The sequence below is a fragment of the Chroicocephalus ridibundus genome, chromosome 3 (genome assembly GCF_963924245.1).
Source record: "Chroicocephalus ridibundus chromosome 3, bChrRid1.1, whole genome shotgun sequence".
NCBI lineage: Eukaryota > Metazoa > Chordata > Aves > Charadriiformes > Laridae > Chroicocephalus > Chroicocephalus ridibundus.
In genome coordinates, this window is record NC_086286.1 from 126,966,957 (window position 1) to 126,989,554 (window position 22,598).

Here is a 22,598-nt window from a genome sequence, read left to right on the forward strand (position 1 = left end):
AGCCCCATGTGCTTGCAACAGCAGTAGGGCATTGTGGCAGGAAACATATTCTCCTGAGGATCTTGAGTGGTGCCTTACCATAGGAATCTAACTCATCAGAACTTAATTTGACAAATGGCAAATAGAAGTTTATTAAATAATATGGTTAATACGATGGCTTTGTTTCGGTCAGAAGGTGTAGTCAAAACATTTTCTATCTATTTGGCCTTGATTTTGAAAAAGAGAGGATTGGCTACTTTTGTATTGTATTTTTCTAGCAGCAAAGGACAAGTAGTATCTTCAGACAAGGATTTTGCAGAAGAAAGGAGCCAGTTTTTATAGAAGCGTGAAATTTTTATTGTATTCCTCTTCATTTATGAAGGTGTTGTTGCATCTCGCCATTAAAAGTTAACAAAATGTTTTGGTGTGTTTGTAAATTCACACCTTCAGCTTTCGCTCCCGAGAAATATGTGCCTGGTGACATCTAGTGGCGACGTCCAGCTGATGCTGTCTCCAATCTATAGCAATGCAGAAATTTGTATTCTGTAAAGTTTTTTGCTTGGCTCCTTCCTTTTTTTGTTATCCTGTGCAGTGGAAGAGAATAAAATAACATTGTTCTAGCAGAAGATTTTTTTTTTAATTCTATGCCTAATGAATAAGTGCTTTTTCTGTGTCTCTCATCTCTTTTTCTAGATTAAAATACTTCAGGCTACAGGTTTGCCACAGCACCTCTCCAACTTTGTGTTCTGCAAATACACGTTCTGGGATCAACTGGAGCCAGTTATTGTTGCACCTGAGGTGGATCCTTCCTTGTCTTCCATCAGCAAGGAGCCACGGTGCATGGTTGTCTTCGATCACTGCAACGTAAATTTTTTTTCTGTTTTGTTAATGAAACTGTAGGCCGAGAAAGCAGGTTTATGCGTCTGCAACAGTTGCCCTTTTGCTCTCATTATTGTACTTTGCGAGGCTGATAGCCTGATTCCGTTTTTTAGGAAGAAGTTGAAACATCTTCAAAGTCCATCTAAGTTTGATTATACTACACGATACAAAAATCACAGAAGGTGAAGGAGTCGATTAATAAAGGAAAGGAATCTGTTCAGCAGAGAGACTTATTTTGGAGTTTACCCACAGTAAAAGTGCTGCTGAGTGTGAATGGAAGAGTGATATTCGTCTGGGTACATTTGACTGCCCGTATCTGAGCTGATCACTCTACACTCTGATGGAGTGGAGAGAAAAAGTCCCAGTCCTGGGACATGATGCCTGTTATCAGGCAAATGTAGATGTTGAAATTAGGTCGTGTATCTTAGAATGGACTATCTCTTCCTATTGACTTTCAAGCAACTGTCTGAGTGAAGGCGTCTTTAATAGAGACATCCAAAGTCAGCTTAGATGAATGCCAGCCAATCACCCGAGTTCTCATCTTGTTCTTTCTATCATTTGTCATTACACTGAGCAATTTCTTCCACTTACCATTTGTAAAATAGATACAATACCTTCTGATGAGTTTTGATTTTTCTGATTCTGAACATTAGAACATACGATTTTTAATTTTTTTTGAACCATCGGGTCGGGACTTGGAACGGCATGCAGTCATTTTTAGCTCTTTATAAACTTTAATCTTCAGCTAATCGTGTATCTTTGCCTTACCTCCTGATTTTACAAGCTGAGGTTACAGTTCTTCTTTTCCTCTATATTGTTTCTTGGGGACCAGGGTGACTTTACTACTTGCTTATATGAAAGTCACGGCAGTAAATCTCTAAGTCTTAAGTCGTTGTGTAGCCACAGTCATCAACCGATTTGTCACTTACATACAGGAAGTTTCTGTAAACATTTCCGAAGACTTCATGGAACATCTTTATGATGGTGCTTTGGCGATTGAAGTATATGGGCACAAGCAGAGTGGTGACCGCAAAAATCCAGCCCTGTGGGATTTGGGAATAATTCAAGCCAAAACACGCAGCCTTCGAGACAGGTAAATACGGAAAATAGATCTTTGGTTTCAAATTTTGGAAAATCACTGTCTGAGGTGCCCAATTTTGAAGCAGGTTTGGGATAAATAGTAAAATTTTGAACTGAAGACAACTGAACATGTGTTTGAAACTGAATCTATTAAACTATTATAAGTGGACTCTGTCTATTGGAAAAACACTATGCGATGTGTCAATAGGCTTTAAAAAAGGGAAAGAGGAGAAATGCCCGTCTCTGTTTCAAAATAAAAGTGGTAGAACTTGAAAGACTTTGAAGTCCCTTTTATTTAGGCAAACTCGAGTGCGTAAGTAGTGTTTTACAAACGAGCAAGCTGATGATTTTCCTTTAGATTTGTGTGCTAGTCTGGGCCAGAAAGAGCTATCCAGTCTAAAACAGTAAGGTGGTTGTTCTGACCGTACGCTGATTTATTTATTTAAGGTCTGACTCCAGTTCATTCTTGGCCATGAAATGCCATCACTGTAATGCTTCCACTGGAAGAGCTATATTGCTAATTACTTCGACTGGAGTAAATATGCAACAGCGTGGTAATTTAAACTGAAGGGGGTTGCTCTTTTGCTTGCAGCTGCTTGTTGGCCCCAAAGTAAACTCAGGAGCATCTTCTTAAATGTAAGGTGGTTTGCCCCTCCAATTCAAGGCTCTGCACCTTGTTTTAGTGGCAGTTATTTCTCTTTTTACTTCCAGCCTAAGCTTGTGATGAGCATGTTAAGCTATATATAGGGAAGTTTAAAAGAAAAGTCAGGAAAATGTGACAAAGAGGAGATGGAAACAGGAAAATAGTGAGTTACATCTGGCAGCTGAGTAGTAAGTACCTCCTTCCTTTTTAATTTTGAGGTGCTGCAAAAGTGGCCATTTCTTGTGTAAGGTCTTAGAAGAACTGGGGAGAAGGCAGTAGTATGATGACATTCAGGGAAGTGCCCTGAATCTCGAAAGCTTATGAGGCAAAGTCGTATTTCATTCTGCTGTCTTCTGTACAAATCTCATTGCACCGACAACACCTGGCTTCTGGGGCAGTAGTTGAGACCGGAGCTTAAATGTTAGAATCTAGTGGAATTGGTTTTCATATTGGAATAAAGAAAAGGCTTAGTTCTGATGTTTGACTGAGTAAAATTTACAGGCACTGCACAACTAGTAACGCGGTATAGTCACACATGGCGCACCTGTTGAAGTGTTCATTTGCTTCTTCAGTCTGCAGTCCGAGCTAGTGCTTTGGGTTTTCTTCCTTTTGGGGGGAAAAAAACAAAAAAGGGAAAAGACAGAAAAGATGTTTTTGACGTGTTTTGCAGGTGGAGTGAAGTAACCCGAAAAGTGGAACTCTGGGTTCAAATTCTAGAGCTGAATGAGAATGGGGAATACTGCCCAGTTGAGGTGACTCCTGCCAAGGACGTGTGCACGGGGGGCATCTTCCAGCTCAGACAGGTGAGGTGGCACGTGCAGGGTTTCAGCTGGGAGAAGAGCCTGCGGAAAGCTAAGAAGCTTCTGTTTTGTATGGTAAAGGGATGGTGTCCAAGGAACTGTCAAGCTTAGACACAAAATATGATCTTGCGTAAAGCAGACATAAAGCGGAAGAACGTGGAGTCCCTCTGTGTTTTGTGACGCTGCCAGCGTGCAGAAGCTGGGATGTAAAGGTGATCAAAGCTCACCTGTAATCTCTGTCCTCTGTTCTTTTCCCTGCGCTGTGATAGCGCCTGGTAGAAAGGACATCAGTCTCGACTGAACTTAATTATTTTTTAAAGAGGTCCAGAGTTCCCCTTTATTTGATCCTTCCAGCCAGCCACTCCTTTGTTCTTTGAGTTCTACACGCATTAAATTGTTAATGCTTAACGGAGTAGTTAACATTTTTAAATGATAAGCTATTGCTCAGAGAACACTAGGAATTAGTAGAAGTTAGATACAGGCTGCATCTCTGAACTCCCCAACTCCTTTGATTATTTTTTTTTAATTTTTTTTATTATTATTTACCTATTTTTTCCCTACGGGTTTTACTGAAGAACAGTTACTTTGCTGCATTGATCACATCCGTGGGTATGAATGTTCAGTCAAGGAGACCAGAGTCAAGAAAAGTTCACTGAAATTCCAGTAGCTCGTCAAATTAGACTATTTTCTTTCCTCTTTTGTAGGTGGGGAAGAGATCCTATTTTTCGCCTTCAGAAGTATTAAAAATAAAATCCTATAAGTGTCTGTTTTGAAAACCCTCCAGAAAAGTAAACTGGGGAGTTGCTAAATGCTGAACTTTTTTTTCTGTAAATACGTAAATCCTTGCAACAGAAGGGGTGGCTGAGACTGCAGTACTCACCACTTTGTTCTTCACAAAATAAACATATACCGTTGCTTTCCAGTGACAGCCAGTAGAGGTCTCTCTGTCACTAAGCTTTCAGCATTTTACAGTCTTTTTTTTTTTTTTTTCTCCAAGTATTTCAAATTGTTCTTTTGGGCAGGGGCAATCTCGACGAATTCAGGTTGAAGTGAGATCTGTGCAGGAATCTGGGACCTTGCCACTGATGGAGGAATCAATATTATCTATCGGCATTGGCTGTGTTCAAATAAAACAAGTCAAGTCACAAAAAGTACCTGAAAATTATCAGGTAAGGGTCGGAATATTTCTTGTCAGCTGTGGCTACTTCCAAGACATGTAAAAGCATAAAGTGATGTCCTAAGTTTGTTGCAGTTGGAGGCAACTCTGTTCATTTCAAGTTTTAGTTTGTTTTGGGGGGATATTTTTTGAACCTACTTCTTAAATGTATAAAGTAATGTCAAGAAGAAGCGTCAGAATTACTTTGGTGGTGGTTTTAGCAATTATTCAAGATAGTTATATTTTTCAGAAAGTGTTGTGGAACATCTTCCTCTTATTCAAAAACCATTTTCTATGGAAAAAATAATATTTGTAAGATTACCTTCTGTCTCTCTTCTGGTTTGGGGTTTGTTTTTTTTCCTATCCTTAAAAGCAGCACAGCCTTAACGCACCATTCAAAGAAGAAAAGAAAATGCCAAAGTTTCTAAAATTTGAGTCTCTCCGGTAGATTTTACTTCAAATATTAGATACGGGAGAAATTTTAAGGAAGTAGCCAAACTGAAATAAATCAATGGAACATATATTCAGATAGTGTTGAGTTACAAGTGTTAGAATTATATGAGTTGTTGGCCCATAGTATGCGTGGGCCAGTTATTTGACAACTTCAGAAGTGCTGCATCTCATCTTAAAGTGCAAGTAATATAGATCTATCTTTAGGGATTGTCTTTCTGAGATGCTTCTATCACTTTCCAGTGCAGTTTGACTTCCCCCCCCCCCAACAGCTAAATTAAAATTCAGTCACTCCTCTGCGTTAGCAAGCCAAAATCTGGTGCAACAGAACGAGCAAGTCTCTCGACTTCCTTGATTAGCTGCCCTGCTTGAGACAAGGCCAACTAAATGTCAAGTAGTTTTTGGGACATCTCCCAGCTTTCCATAATGTTTATCCTGTTGACAGAGTATGATTCAGTGTGTGTCTGCCTCCCTTTTTTTGCTTAATCAGTATTGTTTTTCCCTTTGTGCGGTCTGAAGCAGTTGGGTTGTGTGTTGTCTCCTAACCTCAGCGATCCCTTACCCCTCGTGTCAGGAGCACAGAAAGAGGAATTTTTTCCACCTTTGCAGAGATGTCACTTTTCCACAGCATCCAAGGTGGATTATTGCTTTTATTCCCCATTATGCTACTGGTAGTGACTGTGCCTGCGAGCTGTCTAGAATGATAGAATCTTCGTGGTTGGAAAGGACCTTTGAGATCATCGAGTCCAACCATACACACACCAAAAAAACCCCTACAGTCTCTGTCACTAGAGCATGCCCTGAAGTGCCACATCTAGACGTTTCTTAAATACCTCTAGGGATGGTGACTCAGCACCTCCCTGGGCAGGCTGTTCCAGTGCCTGACCACTCTTTCAGTAAAGGAATTCTTCCTAATATCTAACCTAAACCTCCCCTGCCGCAGCTTCAGACCATTTCCTCTGGTCCTGTCGTTATTCCCTTGGGAGAAGAGGCCAACCCCCACCTCTCTCCACCCTCCTTTCAGGGAGTTGTAGAGGGCAATGAGGTCTCCCCTCAGCCTCCTCTTCTCCAGGCTAAACATGCCCAGCTCCCTCAGCCTCTCCTCATATGCCCTGGTCTCCAGACCCCTCACCAGCCTGGTAGCTCTCCTCTGGACACGCTCCAGCACCTCAATGTCCCTCTTGTACAGCGGGGCCCAGACCTGAACACAGCACTCGAGGTGAGGCCTCACCAGTGCCGAGTACAGAGGCACCATCACTTCCCTGCTCCTGCTGGCCACGCTGTTCCTGATACAAGCCAGCATGCTGTTGGCCTTCTTGGCCACCTGGGCACACTGCTGGCTCACGTCACCCTGGCCGTCCACCAGCACCCCTGGGTCCTTTTCTGCCGGGCAGCTTTCCAGCCACTCTGCCCCAAGCCTGTAGTGTTGCTTGGGGTTGTTGTGACCGAAATGCAGGACCCGGCACTTGGCCTTAAGTCTACCTGCCCTTCATCACAGCAGCCCCCGATACCCACGTCCTATAGCGCAAGTAAACTTTTGTTTCTGTCCTTCTCCTGCACGGAGCGAGTTTCGTAAGTGACTCTTCTCTCCTGAGACAGAATGATCGATTCTTGCAAACTTTATGTGAAAGCTGTTACACACCCACAACGTACACATGCCCCGTTCAGCCTGTTTCATAAGGGAATAACTCCCAGGTGGGCGTTTGGTTTGTCTCACCCTGTCTCTTCCCCAGGGAATTTCTCATCTGTTGACCAATTTCAGCCATACCTGACAGAGCTGGCAATCCCCAAAATCCAGTGTTCTCTCAAGGAGAAAGATTTAAGCTCCACTTGAGAGAGAGAGACTAGTGGGTTGTGTCTGACACTGATAACCCACGTGGGTAAGGGCTATTGAAAACCATGTTTTATTAGTCCTTACAATAGCCTCCTGACTTGAACACCTGGATTTTTAGTCCCCTTGATCGCATTTCTCTGTCTCAAGTAAATCACTGTCAGTGGAATGTGAAAGATTTTCTAAAGACGTTGAACTTCTCTATGGCTTTTTAATTTTAGCTTAGCTAAGTTTTCTGCTTTCATTATGAAGATACAAAAGTAGACTCCAGTGGCTTGTTATTACTTAAATAGGTAAGTGGTAACTCGGTGAGGGCTGGAGGCCTCATTGCTTTTCCATTCACTGTGCAGGAGTGGCAGCTCCGCTTCTGCTCCTTGTAAGTGGCTCTGCTTGTGATGCCTGTCGTGAATGAAAGGTGGTGTCTCCCAGCAGAAACTAACGGAATTCGAAAGGTCAAAGGTCTGCATCGCAACTCCTGGTGTGGGAGACAGAGTTATTCTGACTCCCCAACTGTTGGCCTAGGTGGTTATGGTTTTTCTCCTCTAAATGCTCCAGCAAGCTTACCTCGGATCCTTTATGCCAGACTTTGATTTTTCAGCGCTTGCTGTAACATTCCTACTTCACTCTTACAGGTAAAACAGCACATTTTTCTTTACTGCCCAGGATCAAAGTGTTTCAAGTTGTTTCACTATAACTCCTCTCTCTTTCCTGGGGCAATTTAAGTATTCCACTTGCTTCCAATTATAAAGACTTCTCGTAGCTGTGTTTCTGTGAAATTTTTCCATGGTAATTCTTGGATTGTTCTAGTTTGTGTCTATATGAGCTGATAGCAGCAAATCTTGGGGATGTCAGTGTGTTTTAATTCTACGATGATACCGTTGCTAAGCTCAGACTTTTATGTAAGGCTGCTAATATTGCTTAAAATAGCTACATCTGTTGCATTCAGTGTGTTTCCTGCTATGAAAAAAAATTAATTACGTGTGTTTGCATGTTTTGGCCTAGGAAGAAGAGGATGAAATGGACAGTTATCAGGTAAAAATTTTGAATTCTCTCTTTTTACAAACTCAGATGTTTTCAGATTGAAACATATTAGAGGAGGAACAGCACATTACATTTGCTGTACTGGTTGGATAGATAGAAAGCCTGACTTCTGAAGAGACTAAAAGCTTAAGAATCGCATAGATTGTTATGCTACAAAGCCATACGGTGAAGTGGAGAGGTGGAAGGCAAAGAACAAGATGCCTCAATGTGTATTTTCAAACAAGATCCAATCGTTTTTCATCTTTGGTGTTTTGGGGGAAGGAATCTTCCTTCTTGCCCAACTATGGCTAAATTGAGATTGTCCTCATTAGAAACAAGAGTAGGCATGGCAGTGTTGAAGGTACAGTCAAAATACTTGCTTCGTGCCATTCCATATTACAAATGTGCTGTGCTTGTGGGAGCTGGAGTACCCTGCAGAGTGATCGACCCTTGGGCAAGCAAAGGGGATTCTCTTCCTGGAGCCCTAAGACAGTGTGTGGCAGTGATAAAACTACTGAAATCAGCACACTGTTTTTTTAAAAATGGACGTAACGTCACAGTAACGTGAGCCTCCAAGGGGAACTGATGAAGTACAATATCTGTGATATGTTTTTCATCATCTTCTTGAATACCTTTAACAAAAGCACATCGTCATCATTATAGATCTCAACTTTTTTATAATGTGAGCAACCAAAGATTTAGGTTTAATGCTCTCTGGCAGATTCCGGCATACTTGTTAGGGCTCTGCGGGTCAGCAGTGCAACTGTGGTTTATAGTCTTGCATCCACCCATTTTTCTTGACAAAGTATTTGTTATAGTTTTATGTGGAATGAATCTGAGCTGCCGTTGCCATCGAAGAGGCTTGCCTGAAGGCATCCCAGAGCTGATAGCTCATCGTTGTGGCACCCAACATGCTGCGTGTAAAGTATCGTTCATCATTTCTGAGCATTTCTACACCAGAGACAAACAGTGTAGAATGTTCTTAAGGATACTGAAGTGGTTTTTTTGAAGGGACACGAGCACTTAAGAAAACGTATTTTTAAAGGCTCAGTTGCGCATTCCGTAACTGGGGACAGTGGCACGATGCGGAGTGGGGATGGATTCCTAATAGGAGGCTGCTAAACATAGCGTGTGAGTGGTGTGGCATGGATAAGGACTGGGGTTTCCACCTTTGCCACAAGGTCGTGGTTAGTGAGTTTTAGGGTAGTTCAGGGGCAAAGAAGATCTATAAAGCGAAGTTTGTTCAGCTGGGTGGTACAGAATAACAACTAGAAGAAAGGCTAAGAGAACTGGGGTTGGTTTGCCTCAAGAAGAAAAGGCTCAGGTGGGATGTTGTCAATGTGTGTAAATGGGAAGGGGTAAAGAAAACAGAGCCAGGCTCTTCTCAGTGGTATCCAGTGAACGGACAAGAGGCAATGAGTCTCCACTTTGCATAAGAAACCTTTTTTTTTTTCTTCTTTTTTTTTTTCTTTTTTGTGGAGTTTCCATTCTTGGAGATAGTCCAATCCCAACTGGACATAGCCCTGAGCAAGCTGCCGTGGTTGACCCTGCTTTTGGGCACAGAGCAGGGTGGGACTCTACAATCTCTGGAGGTCCCTTCTAACCTCAAGTCTTCTGAGTTTCTGTTTAAGTCGTCCTGACAAGAGCGAAGTGATTTTTTTGGAGGTCTGCTCTGTCTGTCTTATCTGCTTCTTGGATACAGGATGAGCAGAAGGGTTGAGGAAATGTGTAAGTCACAAATAGGAAACCTTGGCTTTCCTGGATCGATATTTAACATGACTGCTTTCCTCTTTACAGGATAGGGATTTGGAGAGGCTCCGTCGGAAGTGGCTGTGTGCCTTAACGAAGCGTCAGGAGTATCTTGATCAGCAATTGCAAAAACTGGTTGGGAAGCCTGGTAAGCAAAATACTATTAAAGGTAACAATAGAGATAGCTTGAGACACATGCGCACACGCTTCTTATCTTAATGTATTGTAAAATTTAGACAGGAAGTTAATGGAGAGTTGACTCTTGGAGCTCACCAGTAATTTGCTTTCAGTGAAAATAAAGTTAGAGAAGCCTATATAAAATTGTTCACCGTTCTTGTGTACTGTGCGTTTCTTCTTTGTGCGCTGAATTTCTGAGTCGAGTGGGTTTTACTCTATTATGCATGGTATAAGATCATCCACGCGTGATAAAGGCAGTGAGTAAGAAATGCTTTCCGTTGTCCTGACTGACATCCTGCTTCCCCAGATAAAACAGAAGATGATGCAGATCGGGAGGCACAGCTTTTAGAGATGAGGCTAACGCTCACTGAAGAAAGGAATGCCGTCATGGTTCCTTCTGCTGGCAGTGGCATCCCTGGAGCTCCAGCGGAGTGGTAGGAACATACATTGCCATACGCAAGAACGAATGTAAAAATGATGCATGGCCTGTTCCTGGCTTGGATTGTTGCCATTTTTTTGCTTTCCTTAATCTGCCCTCTGTACACTGTATGAGCAAAGTCGTTACAATTAGGCCTCTTGCTAAAATTATTTTATTAGGCTGTGTATCTGAAATTCAGAAATGCTATTTAGTAAACGATGCTATTATTGATCAGAGTGTAATTATGACCTTCTCAAAAAACGGAATCAATATTTATTACCATTGCACTTACCATTTAAAAAAATTAGCTAATATGTTAATTACCTAGTTCATTCACTTAAAAGGCTGCTCCGTCATAATAAAACTGCATCTACAGGAGCATTTTGTTGCGCTCCTGGTTTGAGCGCAAAGTCTGTTTAGTCAGCAAGTGTTACGTGTAATTTTCTAAACATTAAAAATAGTAGACTACGCTAGACTGAGATGGCCGTCCTGTAGCCGCTGGGAGTAACAACTGCAGATAAGGAAGCAAAGTTGTTTCACTTCAAACCTCTTGCCTTCAGTCGCTTTTAACTGTCTGAATTTTTTTTCTGAGCAAACCTCTAACAGTATTTATGGATAGAATTGAGTGTCGTGGAGTTTTGAGCTGAAGTTTGTTAAAGCCAGTACTTCTGAAACACAAAAATGGCGAATGCTTGTTGGAAACACGGCAACTTGCCCGTCAAAGTGTTTGGCTAGGTTTGAAACCAGTGGAGCTGCAGGAAACTTACTTGAGGAAGAACCTGGTTTGAACACGTTTGCACCAGAGGAAATGTTTAGTGTGATTAAGGCACGTATAGATCATGTAAGACTCCAGCCTGCTCTTGTTCGCTGTGAAGTTCAAGTCCAAGTTCGTCATGAGATGGCCATAGCCCTCTTTCACAGCTAAGATCGCAACAAGGAGTCTCGAAGTCTTTTGTGCTTCTTGTTACATTTTTAGTACCTTATTAATGTTGTGTAGCTTAAAAGTGTTGAGCCGCGGAATATTCCTTTTTAAAACCAAAACACCACCTGTGTTACCCCTTCCGTGGTATGAAAGATGCCTTAAATGGGAGCTTTGACTCTTAAATACGTGTGTTTTGTAAGCAAGAGTAATAACTGTGTAGTGTGGCAGCATGAATGTTAGTTTAAAAACTTTGACACCGGATTTTGTGATTCTCACTCTGCTGCCTTCGCTGCCATCACTAATGCAGAGGGGTTTGCATTTAATAAATGTGGGTGTCAGAGTAAATAAACTTAATTTTGCTATTAGCATTTCAGAGGGAGAAAACATTTCTGAAAGCGGAGGTCAAAGAATGTAATAATTTTAAGAGAGCTGGTATAAAAGAAAGGCCAATTTAGTTGAACCTCTCCGATTCTGCAACAGTAAATTAAAATGAAGCTGTTTGCCAAGGTTATCAGTGGTCTGGCTTAAAATCGCAGTTGTACTGAATGTGATGTACTGCGGGCTTGTGTCGCAAGGTACGTGTGCTGGGTAAATGGGCTGTACTTTAAATGCCGCCATTGTCCCCGTCTTGCTTTTTAGGACTCCTGTGCCTGGTATGGAAACACACATTCCTGTTATTTTCCTTGACTTGAATGGTAAGTGGTTCTTAAAATGACAGAGTACATTGAAACAAACTTTGTACAAGCGATGACATTATAGAATTTAAGCGAGCTAATAAAATGAAGAAATGGCCTGGAATGGCAGGTGGATTAATTGGCGAGTGCACATTTTTCACTTAAACGTATTGTTTAACGTTTCAAAACGCACAGCATTATATATGGAAGGAGCCATAGGTTTTACTAATCCCATAAGTAAAATAAGTAAAAATAAAAATAAGTAAAATAGAAATAGTAAAATGAGTGCACCTAAGGGAGTGAACAGCAAAAGCCAGCGTAAGGAAAAAATTGTTGTTGGGAATTTTTTTCAGAAGTCTCACAAGGATATAGCACTGATTTATATCCTCTAATTTCTTTACCGGTGAGTTAGAAGAAAATGTGAAGTCACTGGTAATAACGTCTTGTCCTAGCGGCCAGCCCAGCCTAAACCACAACACGTCTGAATATCAAAAAAACCTGGCATGATAGGCTCAAGTTAGTTTTACAGAGTGCGATTCTGTGTGTTTCTGTAAACAACGTATGTTTCAGTGCATCCCAACACAAGATCCAGTTTGAACAATGTATTTGGCTTCAATTTCCCATCTTTGGTAGAAGAATCTGACAAGAAAGAGGGAAACCCCAGAGTAGTCCAGGGAGCCAGCGGTGCCTAATGAGTTCAACAAGTCCTTGTTAAGATGTTTAAAAGAGGGTTAACACTTGGATTAGAAGCATCAGGTGAGAGTGGTGACATTCTGCCGGCTGTGAGGAGGTCTTTGCTGCAATGCTGTTTACATTGATGGTTTGCTCACCTCCCAAAGCACGTTGGTGCATCAAATGGCCTCAGAGGGGGGCAGGTTAATAATTCATTCATGGTGAGGGACTCGAGCCAGAACGGGTTGAGCTTCTTCTCAAAATCCAGATTAAGGATTCGTTTAATCATGATCTAAAAGTACTGTATTTTCACTTGCTCAACCAGCAGCTTATCTTCGTTTTTAAAAAAGCAGAACACCTAACTAGTGCCAAATGAGCGATGTGCTCAGTATGGTTGAGCAGTAGAGCTGAAAACATACCTGTGGGCAAGGAAGGGGGTGTTTTCTACTGGGGGAGATTCCCTGCACAATAGAGGACTTTATACGGCACACTTGAGTCTGTGTCCCCAAACCTTGGTGCACGCTTTCTGTATAAAATTGGGATTCTTTTTGAAGTGGAACAATGCGGGGAGCTTTTCTTTTGTAGGTAGAGTGTAGGTAGCCAAGCCGGGAAGTTAGTGATGAAAATGTAAATTCAGGACTTGGCGGATGTTTTGCTTTGTGTCTCCTCACCTTCTGCATTCCCTTTTGTTTCTAGCTGATGACTTCAGTTCCCAAGATAACCTCGATGACCCAGAAGCGGGTGGATGGGACGCTACTCTTGTTGCAGAAGAGGAGGAGGAGTTCTTTGAACTGCAGATTGTGAAGCATCACGATAGTGAGGTAAGCAGAGATGGAGACCAGTATGTCGTTTAGGCGTCTTAATTGTTCTCTTTATATAGGCAGATGTGAAAATAATGCGTCAAAGACAGCATACGAAGGATACAACGCTTGTTTCTTATATGACTGACTTTGTGTTTTCAAGGAATATTGCTAGGAGTGTAACCGCGATTTGAAAAATAATAAAACTCAAGGATCTTCCTTCCTCTAAATCCAGGCATTACAAAAGCTGGAGATTCTGAGTTCATGTTTAAAAAAAAAACCAAAACCAAAACCAAAAAAAAACCCCTGAGCAAATTAAAAGTCGGAAGCCCCCAGCTGAAAAACCAAACAATTGTAACTGTTGGTACGATTAACATATTTACCTCTGCATCGTTACGTTCCTTATACTCCATTTTGCCACATAGCTCATAGTTTTACAGCTTTACAATTGTTGGTTGATAATTTTTGCTATTAAGTTTAGAATCTCTGATTTATTTTTTTTTACCTTGAAATTGTGCTCCTTACTCTGAAACTTACTTATATTTTTAGAGGAGCTTTACTCCTGATGGTTTGGGTAGATTTTTTTTGTTCCATTTTGTTTTTAAAGCCTGGAAAGATGGCTACCAGGCAGTTTTTCTTATGGCTTGAAGATAAACCCTTTAAATCTTCAGTAATACTTATATTTTAACAATTAAAAAGATAAATTCCATCTTTTGCTGTATTGCTAGAAATGTTTCACCAAAGTTATTTCTCAAATACAGACGGGAGAGTTTCTGGGGTGTGATGGAAGATTTTCACTGCAATCTCTGTTGCTCTCTGGTTTAGCTTAATAAATTAGGCCAAATAATCCTGTGGTTCTGCATATTTTATGATTTATTTGCAATGATCCTGGGTATTCGAAGATCTTTTTTTTTCAAGAGGAAATGTTCCAGAGTTCGAGCAAGTTGGCATTTTTAATCCCAACGTCTTCATTTGGCAAACTAATCTTGATTTTTAAATGGCCTCTTCTGAAGTGCAGGAATTTTTCTTCGTAGGGAGTGAAATGGAGAAGCTGACTCTCAAAATTTATGTATTATGTATTTTTGTTAATTATGCTTAATTAATTACAGTTAATTATACACCTAATTATGCTTATTAGAGGATACATTTTTTTCCTTTGCAGGTGAAAGCAGAAGCCTCATGGGATTCCACAGTCCACGACTGTATCCAGCTCAGTAAAGGAACCGCAGCAGACGAAAGAGTTTACCTTATTGTGAGAGCCACCGTCCAGCTCAGCCATCCCGCAGAAATGCAATTAGTGTTACGCAAGCGCATTTGTGTTAATGTGTACGGCAGACAGGTATATCTTCTGTAATCCTTCATGCTTTCACTCTGCCCCATGTCTATCCCTGCTTGAAGAGGGGACGGCTCTGATTTGTGCAATACGAACTATGACTATTTTCTTGTATCCACCTTTCTCTCTCCCTTAACAAGGCCAAGTGCAAGGTCCTGCACCTGGGTCGGGGCAATCCCCAGCACAAATTCAGGCTGGGAGGAGAATGGCTGGAGAGCAGCCCCGAGGAGAAGGACTTGGGGGTGCTGGTGGGTGAGAAGCTCCACAGGAGCCGGCACCGTGCGCTGGCAGCCCAGAACCCCCCCGCAGCCTGGGCTGCATCCCCAGCAGCGTGGGCAGCAGGGCGAGGGGGGGATTCTGCCCCTCTGCTGCGCTCGGGGGAGACCCCCCTGCAGTGCTGCCTCCAGCGCTGGGGCCTCGGCACAGGAGAGACACGGAGCTGTTGGAGCGGGGCCAGAGGAGGCCCCGGAGATGCTGGGAGGGCTGGAGCCCCTCTGCTGGGAGGACAGGCTGAGAGAGCTGGGGGGGTTCAGCCTGGAGAAGAGAAGGCTCCGCGGAGACCTTCCAGCCCCTGCCAGTCCCTCAAGGGGCTCCAGGAAAGCTGGGGAGGGACTCTGGAGCAGGGAGGGGAGCCGTGGGACGAGGGGGAAGGGTTTTACACTGGAAGAGGGGAGATTGAGATGAGATATTGGGAAGAAATTCTTTGGTGTGAGGGGGGTGAGCCCCTGGCCCAGGCTGCCCAGAGAAGCTGTGGCTGCCCCATCCCTGGAGGGGTTCAAGGCCAGGTTGGCCGGGGCTTGGAGCAACCTGGGCTGGTGGGAGGTGTCCCTGCCCAGGGCAGGGGGTGGAACTAGATGATCTTTAAGGTCCCTTCCCACCCAAAGCATTCTGTGATTCTATGAATTGGCATGCATTGAGACTTTAAGGTGCCAAGTAATTTTCATAGTATCTTATATATTGTGGATGGTAATACAGCTTTTTTTAAAAGGCTCAGTGACATCTCTGGGAGATTCATAGAATCATAGAAATCAGTATTATTTGTATTAACTGCTAAGCGCTTTATCCCCAATCACAGGAAAAGCTAGAAAGAGAAACTTGTGTGTTTCCCTACTCTTACAGTGTGTTCACACGTTACTGCTAGCCATTTCTATTCATGCATACAGATATTTAGAGATAAATTAGCGATAGTTGGAGCCGAGGTCCCCTTTTGTAATTTGTTAAAGTTAATCACTCTTGGTCTTTTATGTTTTCCAGTTGGCTTGTGCTCGTACAATAATGTGCAGGTGAGAGCAGGAAGTTTGATAAATGGAAAGGAGAAGGTTGTCATTTCATTTGCAGCATCGTGTCCTGAAAAACATTTAATTCTTGAGGAAGATGGTGAGGAAGAGTTTGTTCAGCATTGCCTCGGAATCCAGCTTCCCCGAGCAGTGATAATGACAAAGCAGAAAGCCTGAATTGTTATTCTCTTTGCGCATCTGTAGTTAAAATCTGAAGCAAGAGCTGAAGAGGTGTGGTCACACCCAGAAACCCTGTAGCCAACTCTAAACTGCTTTTAGTGCTAGGAACAGAAGAACTACAGTTCTCGGTGCTTCCATCAGGCAAAAGCTTTTTCTCGGGAAGGGAACAGTGAATTTTTTGTCGTGTAGACTGGAAGAGTGTATTCAATAGATAAATTGAGCGTGCCAATAATTACAGTTGTGTTAAGTCTTCATCAGTTCTGTTTTCTGCAGATTTAGTGAATGATGTTTTTTGCTTTTATTTGACACGGAAGCTTTGGCTTTCTTGCTAGGTTTCTAAAAATCCTCGTCAATAACCTTTCCCGGGTGTTCGTCTCAGCAGCATCTTTGAATGACTCATCTCTGCATTAATTCAACAGTCCGGTTCTTAACCCCGCAAGGCGCCAAGTCAGCATAAACAATGACCATGCCCCCTTAAATCATTCTTCATAACGATCTCTTTGGTCAAGAATTTAATGCCTGTACTTGTCAATATTCAAGACAAGTCACCTAGGGCTCTAGCAAAAAAAAAAAAAAAAAAACAAAAAAAAAACCCAAAAACCCACCTCTAGAACTAGCAAATGCTTTGCGTGCTGGTTAAGTGGTCACCTTGCAATGAAGTTAATCCTTTTTCTGTATCCAAAATACAGATAAGCAAATGATTTCTCTCCAAGTTAAAATCTTTGACTCTTACGTATTTATTGCCTAGTCTTTAGGGTTTGGATTTCTTTCATTGTAAACTATATTTACTTCAGTTGAAATATGTTAAACCATGTTTTCCTTAAAGCAAGAAATATTTTCCTCTGATGTTTTTTTGTTTGTTTTTTTTTTGCCTCCCCCCAGGGTTTTGCACAGAGTTTCCTCCGAAGAATGTCTCACCGGAGTTCTATTCCTGGCTGTGGTATCACTTTTGAGATAGTCTCAAATATTCCAGAGGTGAATAAGAAATCAGAGTATCTGAAATTGGCTAAGAGCCTCTAACTTTCTGATTTTTGCCTTATTTTGAGCATGCTGGCTCTTGCCTCTGCAAGCATAAACTATGGCTCTTATAGAAGATTAAGCATATTCCTTTACATGCTGTGACTTCGCGGCAACCGATGTCTTATCAGTGTCACTGTGTGTTTTGTTGAGTGAGCATCTATTTTCTCAGGTCCTTGAAGAAACGTTTTAAAGAGAGAGAAAAAGGGGAGTAAAGATGGGTAGGTGAAGTGCCTTACGTAGGGAGCATGAGAATATATGAAAAATAAAAAATACGCATTTTCTAAGTAATGTCTTTATGCAACTCTTGATTCCTGAGCGTGTTCTCAGTTAGATGCTAATCCTTTCCTTCCAAACAGATGCTCTATCAGAGCACTTGTAAAAACATTAACACATGAAGAGCCAGAAGTCTGATTGCTGCCTGACTCTGCTTTTATGTTCTGCTGTATTTAGCACGCTCTGTTGAAACATTTCAAGCGCTGCTCTGGTTTTTTTCTTGCAAGTCACTTGAAATTTTATTTTCCTCGCAGGATAGGTAACACCCCAAATGTGTTGGAGCACTTTTTAATTACGAAATATCTGAGTGCAGCCTTTTTGCTAATCAATGGCAATGTCTCACTGTGGACTCTCAAAAACAAAATCCAAAAGAACAATAACCCACGTGCAGCTTGAGATGCCTGTGACGGTGGTAGGAGCACCCATGCAGTTGGCATGGCACGAGTTCCTTCAATGTAACGAGGCTTATATTCAGAGGTGTCCAACGAGACGTCTGAATCTGCCCCTGGGCTTGAGGGAAAACAACCTTGAATCTTCCCTGCTTGTTTTAAAAATGCATTCTCTTCAGGACTGATGTGGGAGATTTTTATTGTATTTTAAAAGGACGTCATTTCTTTTTGTCTTCCTAGGATGCCCAAGGAGTTGAAGAGCGGGAGGCACTAGCCAGAATGGCAGCAAACGTTGAAGATGCAGCTTCGGCTGACTCTGAAGCTTATATTGAGAAGTACTTGCGGAGTGTGATGGCTGTGGAGAACATCCTCACCTTGGATCGTCTGCGCCAGGTCTGTTTTTAAGGCAGTGGCAGAGAGCAGAGAATGTGCTTACTGAGAACCGTGTATGGCAATGTAAATGTTCTCAGAAGCGCGTACAATGGCTAAGAGACCTAAACCACCAATTTGGGGCACACCTCAGCCTTACAAAGTGTGCCTGTGGCAAACATCCAAAGAAGCAAATGTAGCTCTCTTTGAAGAGATGTTCTCCCTCACCCACCTGCGATGGGGATGGATGGGACTGGGAGCTTTATATTAAATGCACTATTGTAGAATCGTAGAATTGCCTGGGTTGGAAGGGACCTTTCAGATCATCGAGTCCAACCATCAGCCTAACTCTAACAAAACCCATCACTAAACCAGCTCTAAGCACTACGTCTGCCCGTCTTTTAAATACCTCCAGGGATGGTGCCTCACCCACTGCCCTGGGCAGCCTGTTCCAATGCTTGATAACCCTTTTCAGTGTAAAATTTTTTCCTAATATCCAACCTAAACCTCCCCTGGCGCAACTTGAGGCCATTTCTTCTTGTCCTAGAGGACAAACCTCCCTGTTATGGGATGTTTGGTTAGTTTGTAAGACTTTGCATTGCTAATTATGGTTCAGAACAAGTAGTTGCGTGGCATTAGCTTTTGCTTCGGCTTTAGTAATAGTTTCCGAAGTTGCTAGGAGAATTCTTGTCATTTTGCCCATATTCTACCTTGAAGTAACCAAACCCGTTCTGTCAATAAATAAGGCATTGATTGGGTTAATCTTAAGTACTGTAACTTGATATGTTTACCAGGAGAAAGAAAAGAGAGAAAAACATTTATTGAAATTTGTTCTTCTGGATATAAATTATGCAAGCACAAAAGAAAGTTATGCAAAACAAGCTTGAGTCTGTGCCTGCCCACTATAAATTAATGGGGAAATGTGATGCACTCTAAGTATTGCAAGCAAGTTCCCTGTCATATATAATTAGTTTAAAGGATTAAAGTAGGAGCTCAGCTAGGAAAGGGAGTCTTAGTCTTTGCGTCTGTAACAGTCATCTCCTAGAATCAGGACTAGCTGTAAAATCCTGTGAGTGCCAATCAGTGAAATATTAGCTGTTAAAGTTTATCCGCTCCTAGCCATGTTACGTGCAAGTTTTAGATTACAGTAGACTTTACAGACAGGAGCCTGTGCAAGAAGGCTGTTTAAGAACATTTTTCTGGTATAGACAACACTATCCTGGGATGATTGGAGCTTAGATTCTTGCAAAACGTGCGTATTTTCTTTGTTTTGCTTTTCCGTGATTGGCAGGACGTTGCTGTAAAAGAGCAGGCAATGGGAAAAGGAAAACTGTGCCGCAGGAGCCTGAGCTCTCCCAACGTGAATCGGGTGAGTATCCCACGCTGGCATCTGCAGCAGATCGGGGGCAGCAGGTCCGGTCTTTCAGTGGCAGGTCCCTGTGATGCCAGAGTCATGAACTGTAGCAATAAATTTCCTTCTGTTTGACCCTTCTGTTTGTCTGTGCTATTTGGGAGCATGTAAATCGCTAAGAGGAGACAAAATCTGCACATATTCAAGCTTTCATCATATAGGCTAGGATGCTTGAAAGCACCCCCATAAATCCAGACTATCTGAAAAAGCAACGTAAAAAGAACTTCTGCTTTTTTTTTTTTCTGAACACTGGGCGTTTTTTCATTTATCTATCAGGTTGAAGATTATTTTTTTTTTGTCTTCAGAAGATCTGAAAGCAAATGACAAGTATTTACTGAACTTTGTAAGTGTTGTGCATAAGAAAGATGAGAATTCTGTTGTCCAAAATTTGGAGAGAAATCCTTTGATAGAACGGGTAATCAAACTTGTCAAATTTTGGCTCCTTCCAGGTCAATAGTCGGGATTTCACCTTTCATCTCTTGGATTTCAGTCCTGTTTTAACCGAAAAACTGTTTTTTCACCCTTCCTTGTGTTTGTCAAGAGGCTTATTTATTAGCTATTTAAGTTTTTGTTAAGAAATAATTCTATTAACTGTTTCAGCTTTCTGGAAGCCGCCAAGATTTATCACTTCCCTATAACCTGAGCAGTAACCGGGTGAGTATCTGAAGGTCTCCTGGGAAATCTTCTGCAGCAAAAAGTTAGGCACGGGCGCTACACTATACCAGTTACAGAACTGGGAAATCTCTCACTGTGAAGCTTCAGAGCTCTTCCAAAGCTTTCACCTGGGTGGATGCAAACCTTCTGGGTAAGGGCCAAATTTGGGTTCGTATATATGTAAGGTCCCCCTCTAGGACAGAATAGGGGCTTGTGAAGAGAGTCTCTGACCTTCAGAGGGAAACCATCAGTCCTAAGCTTGTGGTGGGTGATAATTCAGCCCATTACACTCCTTAAAAACAACGGTATAGATCAAAAGTATTTCTTTAAAAGTGAAAGATCAAATTGAAACTTATTTTCCAAATCCTAGATAAACTGAAAGGTCTTCTCCTGATAGATATTCTGCCCAGCAAGCGTGTAGTCATTTTAAAAGGGAGAATCTAGTGGTGACAAGGCATTTTAATGCATAATGCAGTTGCACAGAATAATAGAATTTTGATGTAGTGCTCTAGCATTGGTTGCTAAATCTGCTACATCTCATCCATGTAGAGAATGCTAAAATTCGTGCAGGTGATAAAGTGCTTATAGCAACTTCTGTTTGGAGAGAACTGTGGGATGTTTCAATGTTGTAGGTTTTTAAAGTGAAAATTAAAGACCGGAGTTCTTAATGATTTCTGTTTTTCTCCTCCCTTCCCCTCAATAATTTCTCTCATTGCATGTTTCAGAGTCCAAAGGTCCCAGCAGAGGTAATGCATTAGGTCCACCTAATGAGTGGGATAATAATTTTATCTCACTATAAAGTTCATTTTGCGCACTTGAACGCTTTTACTTCCTGCTTTGAAGATGCTGCTGGTGGTGTCTCATTTGCATAGTACACGGCAAATGTGTTTTTCCATTGAAAAGCCTGTCATTAATGCAGTGTGAAACTGGTACAAATGAGAGAAGTTTCTCCTTCTTGGGTGCATCTTACGGTTTGTTACAGAGCTATAGGTATTTAATGCCATTTCTCACAGGTTTTTGGACAGGGCGAAGTTATTTGTGAAGTTATTTCAGAAATGGCCCCATCTCAGCTTAAAAAAAAAATAAAAAAGATAGACATGAAAGGAAGGAAATATGTGCCAGTCATGTGTACATCAGCCTGGAGATGAGATAAACATTGAGAGTTTCTTCCAAATCTCTCTCAGGCTTGATGGCTTCTGATAGTTCAGCGTTAACAACTCTTCATTTCTATGAAGGAACAATTTTAAAATAATACCAAGCCAATGGAAAACATGTTTATCCTTAGCGTCATATTAACACTCTTGGAGGAATGACTTGTTGGTCCCCTTAGTTGTACCAGGCTTTGGTTCCCTGGAGTTAACTGGCAGTGGTTTGCATGGGGTTTTGCAGCTCTTGCCCGCGGTTGATGTCGCTGCTGACAAACACTCCGCCGCCGCGCCGTGGAGCTGAGATCGCGTAGCTTCCCTCCTCGCTTGCAGCGTGCTTCGTTTCAAGGCACTTGTTCCTCAGGACGTGGGGGGTGTGAACTCCCCTGTTAGGATTTCCTGGTTTCAAATGGATCTCTGGTTCAGTTTTCCACGGGGAGACGAACGAAAGCGTTTGTAATCATGATGAAACGTTAAACAACTGCTTAAACGTTCCTATAGCACACAGACATCCTAAAGCGCACTGGTGACGTCAGTCCTGTGATATCTATTTTAGCATAAAGGTCTGAGAATGGCTTGACGTGCGGAGTTTCAGATGACTTAGATGTCTTTGTCACATGCAGAGAAATTTAGTGAAAAAGTCGTCTTCTCCAGCAGTCATAAATTGGTTTTTTTTACCAGGAATTTGGTTTTGTTTACAAGTGACTATAATAAGCTAAAGCAAGTGGTTTATTATATCGTAAGAAACATCGGTCACAGGATAGTAACGGCTTCCTGAATTGGGTGGAGAACTAATCTGTCAAGCCGGCGTACTTTAGTATCAGTGGAAGCCCTCGACACATCGCAGAATATTCCTCTCCCTAACTTTTATTCCATTGCTTCATTTTTCTCTCTAATGTTAACATTATTATTCCTTGCATTCCTGCTGTCTTTACCATGGATTTTGAGCTTTGTGGAAAGGGCCCTTGAGTCTCTCTCCTCTATGTAAAGCTCCATTCGTGCTGGTAAAATTAGGAATGTGGGCTCTGCTTCGTTCTTCAGCGCTATGAATAGCCAGGACTCATCCCCCTGTAACCAAGAATATTGAACAAGTTAGAATAAGACGTAAAGATGGTGTTGGTGCAACTAAAACAGGCAGATCAGAAGTTTCCAGAATTAGGACCCGGGTTCATCTCGCAGCCGTAGTTGAATCTTTGTTACTACAAAGGTGGATGGGTCACACCCCCGCGAAGAACTAGAAGAGCCCTTCTCTCCAGGACTGGAGCAGAGGTGTGAGTTTGGCACATTTTGAAAAAAA

The 22,598-nt window shown here is 42.0% G+C and overlaps 1 protein-coding gene across 5 annotated transcripts in view; it reads left to right on the plus strand.

The window, feature by feature from the left end:
• KIF13B (kinesin family member 13B) overlaps window positions 1-22,598 on the plus strand; it is a 141,368-nt gene that overhangs the window by 91,655 nt on the left and 27,115 nt on the right. For 3 of the 5 annotated variants that reach the window (XM_063330700.1, XM_063330699.1, XM_063330704.1), the window contains 15 exons: window positions 673-843; window positions 1,794-1,951; window positions 3,252-3,384; window positions 4,404-4,550; window positions 7,821-7,850; window positions 9,636-9,735; window positions 10,072-10,198; window positions 11,744-11,799; window positions 13,147-13,271; window positions 14,413-14,589; window positions 16,923-17,015; window positions 17,963-18,115; window positions 19,383-19,460; window positions 20,103-20,156; window positions 20,882-20,902. In XM_063330700.1, the coding sequence (XP_063186770.1) occupies window positions 673-843; window positions 1,794-1,951; window positions 3,252-3,384; window positions 4,404-4,550; window positions 7,821-7,850; window positions 9,636-9,735; window positions 10,072-10,198; window positions 11,744-11,799; window positions 13,147-13,271; window positions 14,413-14,589; window positions 16,923-17,015; window positions 17,963-18,115; window positions 19,383-19,460; window positions 20,103-20,156; window positions 20,882-20,902 (1,623 nt within the window). The remainder of the gene's footprint in view (window positions 1-672; window positions 844-1,793; window positions 1,952-3,251; window positions 3,385-4,403; window positions 4,551-7,820; window positions 7,851-9,635; window positions 9,736-10,071; window positions 10,199-11,743; window positions 11,800-13,146; window positions 13,272-14,412; window positions 14,590-16,922; window positions 17,016-17,962; window positions 18,116-19,382; window positions 19,461-20,102; window positions 20,157-20,881; window positions 20,903-22,598) is intronic. The other 2 variants (XM_063330702.1, XM_063330703.1) reach the window with 1 other exon arrangement.